Source organism: Elephantulus edwardii, unplaced genomic scaffold, assembly GCF_000299155.1.
Source record: "Elephantulus edwardii isolate Elephantulus edwardi_28Jun2011 unplaced genomic scaffold, EleEdw1.0 scaffold00214, whole genome shotgun sequence".
Lineage (NCBI taxonomy): Eukaryota > Metazoa > Chordata > Mammalia > Macroscelidea > Macroscelididae > Elephantulus > Elephantulus edwardii.
In genome coordinates, this window is record NW_006399964.1 from 4,449,462 (window position 1) to 4,459,817 (window position 10,356).

A 10,356-nucleotide genomic window follows, 5' to 3' on the forward strand; every position below is an offset into this window, starting at 1 on the left:
AGGATAAATCCCTGGTGTACACCCTTCCCAATTTTGAACCATTGCTCTGTTCTGACAAGCGCCTCCTGGTCCAAACTTACCAAATATTTTGTGTGTGTGTCGATGTTCCTTAAATAGTGTTGGTGGTGGTGTTGTTGTTAGGTGCCATCAAGTCAAGTACCACCCATAGCTTATCCTGTGAACAACAGATCTGAACCCTGTCCTTTTTTGTGCCATCTTTATCCTCCACATGCTTGAACCCTTTACCACAGTTACTATATCAGGCCATCTCACTAAGGGTCTTCCTCCCTTTCGCTGACCTTTCCAAGCATGATGTCCCTTTCCAGGAAACAGCCTCTTCTAGCAATGTGCCCAAAGTATGGACTCTAAGGAGCACTCTGACTGCAACTTCTCCAGGATATAGTTGTTTATTCTTTGTCAGTCCATGAGTTATCCAGTATTCTTCTATAACAACACAGTTTGCTTTTTCTTCTGTCATCCTTATTTATTGTCCAGCTCTAAGCTGCATAGCAGGATTGGGAAAATTATGGCTTGGATTGGGGCACCTTAGTCTTTAAACTGACATCATTGCTCCTTGGTACTTAGGAAAGATTCTTGATAGCAGACTTTCCTGATACAACATGTCTTGATTTTTTTTTATTTTAAATTGATGTTAATGAAAGTTTACAAAGACTTTGGATTTTCATTCATTGTTGCATTTTTTTCTCACTGCCCCCCTCCCCTTCAATTCGCTTTTCTTTCTGACAAGTGAAAGAAAAAATTCTTTCATTATTCAAGTCCACTCAAGTATGCTACCTTCACTCTGGACTCCTGTCATAGCAATGATACCTATTCATATATCCCTTTTAAACAGTTCTCTCCCTCATTTGTTTCAATGCAGTATACATTATTTATCCCATCTTTCTCAGTCTCCCCCCAACCTATATGTCAGTCCTCTTTTATAACAGGGCATTATGCCGTATTTGTCTTTTTGTGACTGATATATTTCACTGAGCATAATGTCCTCCATTATTAACACCAGCAGCCAGGAAATTAAAAGACGTATTGTGATGGGAAAGTCTGCCGTTACAGCCCTCTCCAAAGTACTGAAGATCATTGGTGCCACTCTGGAGACTAAGGTGCGTTTGATACAGGCCATGGTCTTTGCAATCACTTGTTATGCATCACAGAGTTGAACAATGACTAGGGAGGATAGAAGGAGAATTGATGCCTTTGAGCTGTGGCCCTGGAGAAGAGTATTGAATGTACCATGGACTGCTAAGAAAACAAACATTCATTCTGGAGAAGGTTAAACCAGGCTGCTCCTTGGAGGATCCTGAGGCTTTATCTGACATAGTGTGGACATGTTGTGAGGAGGGACCTATCCTTGGAGGGAGACAACATGCTTAGGAGGGTGGAGGGACAGTGCAGGAGGGGAAGGCCTTCTATGAAGTGGATTGATTCAGTGACTGGGGTTATCGGGATGGTTGTGTTGGGAGGCAGTGAGACAGGACAGAGCAGAGTTTAGGGCTGTTGTACATAGGGTCACTATGAGTCACATAACAACATAATGTGCTCCAGGATCACCCATTTTGTGCTATATTTCATGAGTTCCTTGTTTTTCAAAGCCATTGTGTGAATATACCAGCGCTTTTCTGTCCATTCGTTTTTTGATGTACTCTTAGGTTGTTTACAACTCTTTGCTTTTGTGAACAAAGCCAAAATAAACATAGGTGTGCATGTATCTGTTTCAGTGGCAGTTCTGGTTTCTTTAGGGTATATTCCCAGTAGTGGAATTGCTGGGTCAAATGGTATTTTTATTTCCAACTTTTTGAGAAGGCACCATACTGCCTTCTAAATTTTCTGTATGGTGAGCAGGGTTGCATCCTTAAAAGCGGATCAATTGAATCTCATGGATTCTGAGGTCTTATTTTTTTTTTCAGTGCAGCTTGAACTTTTCCTCTCATCACCGTTGGATCTTTATCACGTGATACTGGTTATATACCAATTCGTTCTTGGTACAGTGACTGTGTATTCCTTCCATCTTCTTTTGATTCCTCCTTATGAATGCAGGTTTTTGCCATAGTCTCTCAGCGTTGCGACTCGAGGCTTGAATTTGCACTTCCCTCTTTCAACTTTCTTTTTTTATTGAGATTTTTTTTTTTGCAAAATTTGTTTTATTGTTTTCACAGTGTTTTCTGTGTACATTTGGCAAGGAAAAGATGTCTATGCTTCATTTATTACAGCATTAATACAAAATAACACTGACTATATTCACATAACTGTTTATATTTAACAAAAGATAAAACATCTTAATTCACTATTGTATTCTTTATCTGTGAAAACCAAAAGCAGCATCACTGAAAATAGCAATGAATTTTTTCAAAGAAAGAAAAAACTCCATGTTTATGGCTTACATATGATTCACACTTTACCTAAGTTGTCACAAAATAAAAAGCTGGTACAAACAGGATAAAAAATTAACTTCCAAAGCTCCCCTTATAGCTTCTTTGCCATAATTTGATTTCATCTTTAGTGGTCTTTATAGCATTTTCAGTGTCTCCTACTTCTTCTACATATCTTAGTGATTTTCTAAAGTTTTATTTTATTTTACAATAATACTTTTTCCAGACCACCTTTATAGTTAATTTCTTTTTTTCCTTTCCCCTTTCCTCAGAGTTAATCATCCTCACAAAACTCAAATCAGGGAAAAGGTCCTCCTCACATGGAGACAGTTCCTTTATTTTTATAAAATAGCTAACAATCAAGTTTTCACTGGGAGAAAAGATATCTCCAAGGGGGGTGGGGGGGGGAGTATTTCCTTGACTTGCTACTCTTAATTCTACTCAAATTTCAGAGTTCAGGTAATTCTTTTGATTTCAAAATCTTAGCTAAAATGCAGTATGTGTCCATTTTAAAATTACTAGTTAAAACTAGTTAACTAAATAAAGTCAGAAACCTTCACTAGATGAAAGTCAAAATGGTTACTAAAAACACTGGCAGGGTGGAGCAAAGACAGACACAGGTGTAATGAGTCTTGTGTGTACCACTTCTTCTGTGTAACATACCCTCATGATAAAAAGCAGTAATTAGGCATTAACCCAGAAGCGTGTTTGGTGTGTTTGGTTCATTCATCATTCTCCCTTCGTGCTCACAATATGTTCAATAGAATGCACATTAAAACTGGTAAACTTGGCTAATTCAAAATACGATTTAGTGGAAAAGACTGAAATGACATGCTAAGAATAAACTTGGAAAAGATTTCATTTTGCCCCAAATCTCCCGTTTTCAGCACTGGGTGCTCACCCTCAAGAGTAAGCAGCATTCCAGATCTTCGCTAGAGACTCAATTTCCTTCCCCTATTTCAGAGTAGATGAAAATCCCATTTTGAAGGCCCTTAGCTTTATTTTCTGTCTGCTTTATTCCCTGTAATTTTATATCCATAAGCAGCGAGCTGTCTGGCCATATATTCTCCATCTGAATTATTATGTGAACAGCCCCATGTTCGCATCCAAATTTTCTGTATGCCTGGAATAGTGCTATCACTAGGTGGACTGTTTTCCTCTTGCAAATACTTTGGGTATTTCGCTTTCGCACCTTTGGAACAACGTGCTTTCTGGCAAAATGCCTATCCTGTGGCTTTGAATCTTCCTGCGTCACAATATCTTCTATATCATCCAGGAGCGTGTCACAGGATGCAGAAGGCATGGTCTCTTGATTATCTGCAATTAGTCTCAAGTCCTCTTGAAACCTCGTCCAGTAGACGGGAAAAGCAAATCAAGCCGGATTAAGAGCAGCAACACGCTTTTCTCCGGAAACCCCACAGAGTTCAGATGGAGCTTGCCATAACAGCTACATCCTGCCACGTTTGTTTTCGAGATTTTAATGAAAGTTTAAGAACTTGGATTCCCAATCATTCATTGCTGCACCTTTCCCTCCCTGCTTCCCTCTACCTCTACCCAGTTTGCGTTTTTCTTAGTGGAAAAAAGTTCTTTCATTGTTGTACAGTTGTCATTCCCCTCCCCACAAACACTTTACTATGCAGCTCTTATTCTGGACTCTTGCCATTACCTAATCACATAGCCCTTTTATACAGTTTTCTGCCTCTGTTTCAATGCCATGTACATTATTTATCCTCTTTTCTTAGTTTCCCCTCAACCCCATGTCAGTCCTGTTTTACAACAGTGGCACCATGCAGTATTTGTCCTTTTGTGACTTAGATACTTCACTCAGCATAATGTCCTCCAGGGTCACCCATTTTGAATAATATTGCATGAGTTCCTTGTTTTTCAATGCAGCATTGTATTCCATTGTGTGAATATACCAGAGCTTCTCTATCCATTGTTTGTTGATGGGCACTTAGGTTGTTTCCAACTCTTTGTTACTGTAAACAAAACAGCAATAAATATGGGTGTGCATATCCCCTCTTTCACCTTGAGTGAGTTGTTCCCTTTTTATCCTCTCAATCTTTGCACAATTTTAAGTAGTTGTTTTTGTTCTTGTGTGCCATGAAGCCAGAACTGACTCCTTACTCCTGCAGCGGTTTTCAGAGGCAGTAAATCAAAAGGGAAAAGATAGCTCATCCTTCTTCCGCAAAGTAGCTAGTGGATTCAAACTTGATGCCTTTGGGATTGCATTGCAGCTTCTTACAGAATATTCGGCCACCAGCGCTCCCTAATGGCTTCACTAGCACCTCTGATACAGAGTAATGAGTGAAGAGACTGGTCTCATTCTTGATCTTGTTGTGTACCATCAGATAGGAACTGACTCATATGTCACTTGCTAGCAAGTTTTCAGAGAAAATAAATTGCGCTGTAGCATCTTGCCCATCTTTCTCCTGAGGAGCAGCTGATGGATTCTATGCGCCTTTGCGCTGACAGGGCGGATCCTTACCACTCTAGCCACCAAGCTCCCTGATCATAATGGGAGACATACTCAGCCTTGGAATTTATTTTTACATAGAATCTGACTTTTGTTCTAAACATATTGCCGGTCAAGTCCTTGTTGAATGATTCCCTCTCCACTGATTTGAAACGCCTCTACCATGTCTTTAATTTTTGCCTGTCTGATTTCTACAGTAAGACTTTTTCATTCTTTTAACTTGAGCATACAACTTTTTCTCATTCTATTTCTTTGTTTAGAATATACATAGCAAAGCATACAACCGTTTAGTTTTTACGTGCCCAGTTTAGTGACACTGACCATAGTTTTCAAATGATAGAACCACTTTAACTCTCCTTTTCTGAGTGTTCATAAAGTGCCCCTAAGTATACTGTAACATTTGATTTTGAGGAATACAAGTGTAGTGGAGGCTAGAAGATTGTGATAGATTTTAGTAGGGTGTGCAGCTTATAAAAAAGACACATCCTGTTGTGTATCAGCTCTACTTCCTGACAACCCCATGTGTGTCAACACAGGGCTGCAGACACTTTGATTTTTCAGGTGTAAGTCATCAAACAGATGTCCTAGCCATCTTGGGATGGACTCAAACCTCTGCCCATTTGGTTGGCAACTGGACATGTTTAGTATTTGCCTCACTCAGTGATCTGAAACTTCTAGTGAGCACTTAATAAGTACTTCCCAAAGTGAGGAAGGAGGCCAGTTAAAATAGAGTGAAGTGGGAGGTCAGCCACCTACACTGGGTTGCCTCAGAAGAGCTTGTTTATGAAGTGTCATTTTTCTGCCATGACTAGTCACTGACTCATGGGGTTCGGTGGCTTAGTGGTAAGGAGTTGCACTGCCAACCCTGGGACATACGGTTCAGATCCATGGGAGAAAGATAGACCGTCTCATCCTGTGTAGTTAACGCAATGGTGCCCAACACCACAACTACTTACTCATTGCCTCAAATCTGATCGGGCACATGCGGTTTTCGGGAGACTATAATCCTAGTGGTTGTAAACAGATGGTAGAGGAAATAGAAAAATTCTACTGGCCAGAAACACAAGGTGGTAGAATCCTGGGGATTTGAGAAGGGTGGGTGGGATCTCATGGAATTATACTCAGAGATTGGTTTTGTGTTTGATTCTTTAGATAAAAGCCAGGCTGGCAATGAGGCTCAGGCCATGAGGACACTGAGTGACTTCGCAGCTGAGTACGCAAAGTCTAACAGGAGCACGTGCAAGGGCTGTCTGGAGAAGATCGAGAAGGTGAGTGAGTGCGAGGCCAGGCGACACATCTGGTTCAAGTCAAAGCAAAATGTTAGGACTTGAGTTGCTAGTTCTGTGCTGTTCCAGAATAAAGAACCATTACTGCTGTGGAGTCAAAGCAACTCCCAGCTGACTGTGTAGTGGGTTTTGTGAGCCTGTAAATCCATGGGAGATTGCCCATCTTTCTCCTTGAGCCACTGGTGGACTCACTGGCAAAGAACTGTAGGTTAGCAGCACTCCCCCATCCAAGCTGGGCCACCAGAGTGCCCAGTTCTGTGCCCAAGTCGGAACTGACCTGTAGCTGACCCAGTGCTCATCCTTCTCCTGCATTGTTTGATGAGAGGATTAATTTTATGGAGCGTGTTTGTTCCTGATAAGAGCTTCCTCATTCTTCCTGGTTCATTAAGGCACTTGATTTACCAGTCCTTCCAAGGATGCTGACTTCTGAAAGACAGCCACTCGAGGTGAATGGAAAGTTGTCCACACAAAGGGAGGTTGGCGGTGGGGCACAGCCTGCTCACCCTTCTTGGATCCTCATTACGTGTATGAGATTCAGGGTTTCTGCTTTCAGAGTCATTTATAGGAAATTGGGAAAGCTAGTCGGTGTCTTAGAAAGGGAAGACCTGCTAGATTTCTCTTTTGTCTTTACACATCAGAAATTGAGTATAGGTTATGTGTATTGGTTTTATTTTGTTTTTTGGTTTCTGTTTGTATCTTACTGTGTTGTTTTTTTGTTTTTTTTTTTTTAAATTATTTGATGGGGAATGCCATGAGTGGGGATGGCATGTCTTGAGGTAGAGGTTTTGACATGTCCTTGGCTCTCCTGTGGGCTGCTTGGGGCCTGGTGCTCACAGCTGGACTTGTCCCAGGAATAGAGGCCTAAACAGCTCTGGGTCCTCCTTCTGGATCTGTTAATTCTTATGTGGAAAAGAAGTCCTTTTTGAGGGTGCAGAGAGTTCTGCATCACTTCCATGAGAAGTTGTTTCTTATGGGGCTCACTCTGTGATAGGTCAAGGTGTTTGAAGGGCTCCAGCTTACCCAGTCAAGTGTTCTTATCCTTGCTCATCCAGACCCCACCCCCAATATGTCCTTGGGACATTGCCCACCTTGCTTGCCCAGGCCAAGAGATAACTAGCCAGCCAGATGAAATGAACCCTTTTAAGATGATGTTTTTATAATTTGTTCTCCTAACATCAATAGCCGACCAGTTAAGAGAAGTGTCAAGCCAGTATTATCCCAGATGCTTGACCTGCCATATAGCTTCCTGGTTTCTTGCATCAACAGCTCCTTCTCTGTTTACTTCCCCAGCTCCTCTGTGGCCCTTGGGTTCAGTGATTTCACTAGAAGGTCTCCCAGAGACTCAGACCTGTCAGGGAAATGACTCTCATGACTGTAGATACGCAGGCTGGGTTTGTAGAAACTGGTGAGTGATGAGCCAGGAACCTGCATAGTGTCACTTGTAGTGTAACTGGGTGCTCACTGTGGGTGATGTTGGCCTGGATCCTGTATACTGTCAGTTGTGCAGCTGGGTGCCCTCTCAATAATTTTTATACAATCCCTACCCCCAAAGTCCTCTCCACTATGCAGCCTTTGTTCTGGACTCGTATCATGACAATAATACCTAATCATATATGTCTTTTAAATTCTCTCCCTCATCTGTTTCAATGCAGCATACATAATTTATCCCATTTTTCTCAGTCTCCCCCCCAACCCCAATATCAGTCACGTTTTACAACAGTGGCACTATGTAGTATTTGTCCTTTTGTGACTGAGATATTTCACTCGGCATAATGTCCTCCAGGGTCACCCATTTTGTATAATATTGCATAGATTCCTTATTTTTCAATGCAGCATAGTATTCCATGTGTGGATGTATCACAGCTTCTCTATCCATTTGTTTGCTGATGGGCACTTAGGTTGTTTCCAACTCTTTGCTATTGTGAACAAAGCTGTGATAAACATGGGTGTGCATATATCTGCTTGGGTGGCAGTTACAGTTTCTTTAGGGTATACTCCCAGTAGTGGAATTGCTGGGTCCAATGATATTTCTATGTCCAACACCATACAGGCACCATACAGCCTTCCATAGTGGTTGTACCATTTTACACTCCCACCAACAATAAATAAGGGTTCCAATTTCTCCACAACCTCTCCAGCATTTGTTGTTTGCTGCTCTGTTGAAGTTTGCTATTCTTAATGGGGTGAGATGATATCTCATAGTTGTTTTGATTTGCATCTTTTAGACCTAAGGATTTTGAACATTTCTTCATGTATTTGTTATCTTGTGGTGCTTGAGTATTTTATAAATTCTGTCCATTATCTGACATGTCATTACCAAATATTTTTTCCCAGTGTGTGGCTTCCCTTTCTATCCTGTTGCAGAAGTTTTTGAATGTGCATAGGGATTTGATTCTTAGAAGGTCCTATTCATCTAGTTGTAGATTTTTCAGGATGCTTAGAAGACTTTATGTTGTGGATTAGGACTTCTAGAGTTCTTCCAAGCTTTTCTTTAATGAAGTTTATAGTCCTTGGTTTTAGTCATAGGTCCATAACTTTGAGTTGGTTTTTGTTTATGGAGTGAGGTATGGATCTTCCTTAAGTTTTCTGCAGGTAGTTTAATCTCCTTGTCTAAAATCAATTGACCATAGGTAGATGGGCTGATTTTTGGATTCTCATTTCTATTGCATTGATCTATGTATCTGTCATTGTACCAGTACCACACTGTCTTGAACACCATGGCAATGTAGTAGGCTAATCCTCTTTTTCTTTTCTTAATATTTCATTTCATCAGCCTAAAATAGTTACTGATTGGCTAGGAAAGACATCTGAAAGTTAAAACCTTAGACACTTACAGATGCAGATGTCAAGACTTGACAGTCACACATAATCCTTGATGACTTGAGAGCAGAGCCTCTGCACACCCCTTAATGGCAGACCAGGCTACGGTTTGATCCTAGGGCCTTATGGTTTGGATTGCAGGTTGCCAGGAGCTTCCTCCTGGTCCCCTCTAATCCCCACCACATTTCTTTGCCTTTCGGTGTCATGTGTTGGTTTCCTACAGGGCCAGATGCGCCTGTCCAAGAAGATGCTGGACCCGGAGAAGCCACAAATGGGCGTGATTGACCGATGGTACCACCCAAGCTGCTTCATTGAGAACCGGGAGAAGCTGGGCTTCCGGCCTGAGTACAGTGCAAGCCAGATCGCAGGCTTCGTCCTCCTCAGTCCAGAGGACAAAGAGCTCCTGGAGAAGCAGTTTTCGGGGGTCCACGTTGAAGGGTAGGTGGTGACTGAGGATTTGAGGACAAGCCTGTGGGTCAGCAGCACAGCTCCCTGTGGACTGTGCTGCCAGAGCCCCCTGCCGTGATGTTAAATGTTAAGTCAGTCCCCAGAGCAGGGCTATAGCCCAAGAACAGAAGCCTGCACATGATCAGCCCTGCACCATGTGATCTGTCCTGCTGGCCCTTGATCACTTACAGAGCTAAGTAGCTCTTCTATTGGATCCACGCATTGTCATCAGCTGATTGATGATCTCCCCCGGCCACTAGATCCTACTTTGGCATCTCCATGCAACCTGATGTCCAGGTGCTGGCTGTGCTAGAGGGCTGTGTCTAGAAGCTGACCCTCCTGGGGAGTGTGAATTCTGCCATCATCACTCCCCACCCTGCAGCTCCTGTGCTTGCTTCTGCTATCCCTGAAAAGCCAGGGGGACCCAGATCACACTTGGGGAGGTGACAGGAGCAGAACTTGACTACTTACTTGCCCAGCCAAGGAGGAACAAGGCTGATGGAGAACCCCCACCCAGTAAACCCCCCACCCCCGTGACTCCAACCAGAACCCACCCCCACCCCCCATGAGAAATCATCTCTTGGTGGTCTCTGTTCCTCTTGCCTGTACTCATACTCCAGGAGCAGGTGGAACAAGTGAATCCCACTCTCCCCAAGCCCCGTAAATGCCCAGACCACTGTCCTGCCTTCTTCTTTTTTTAAATAAAAAAATTAGTATTGTTATTCATTTTAATGAAAATTTAGAGACTTTGGATTTCTATTCATTCATTGTTGCACTTTTCACCCTGCCCACTGCTCCCCCCACACACTCTCTTCTCTTTGAAAAGTAAAAGAAAACTTCTTTCATTGTTTTACAATCCGCGCCCCTCCCTCCCCCCCAAGTCCACTCCAGTATTCAGCCTTCATTCTGGACTCCTGTGATGACAATAATACCTAATCACATA

At 42.3% G+C, this 10,356-nt stretch overlaps 1 protein-coding gene across 1 annotated transcript in view; it reads left to right on the plus strand.

Moving 5' to 3' along the window:
* The window catches only part of PARP1 (poly (ADP-ribose) polymerase 1), a 52,898-nt gene that overhangs the window by 10,990 nt on the left and 31,552 nt on the right, over positions 1 to 10,356 (plus strand). Inside the window, exons 3-4 of the mRNA XM_006897750.1 lie at positions 6,013 to 6,128; positions 9,190 to 9,404. Of these exons, the coding sequence (XP_006897812.1) occupies positions 6,013 to 6,128; positions 9,190 to 9,404 (331 nt within the window). The remainder of the gene's footprint in view (positions 1 to 6,012; positions 6,129 to 9,189; positions 9,405 to 10,356) is intronic.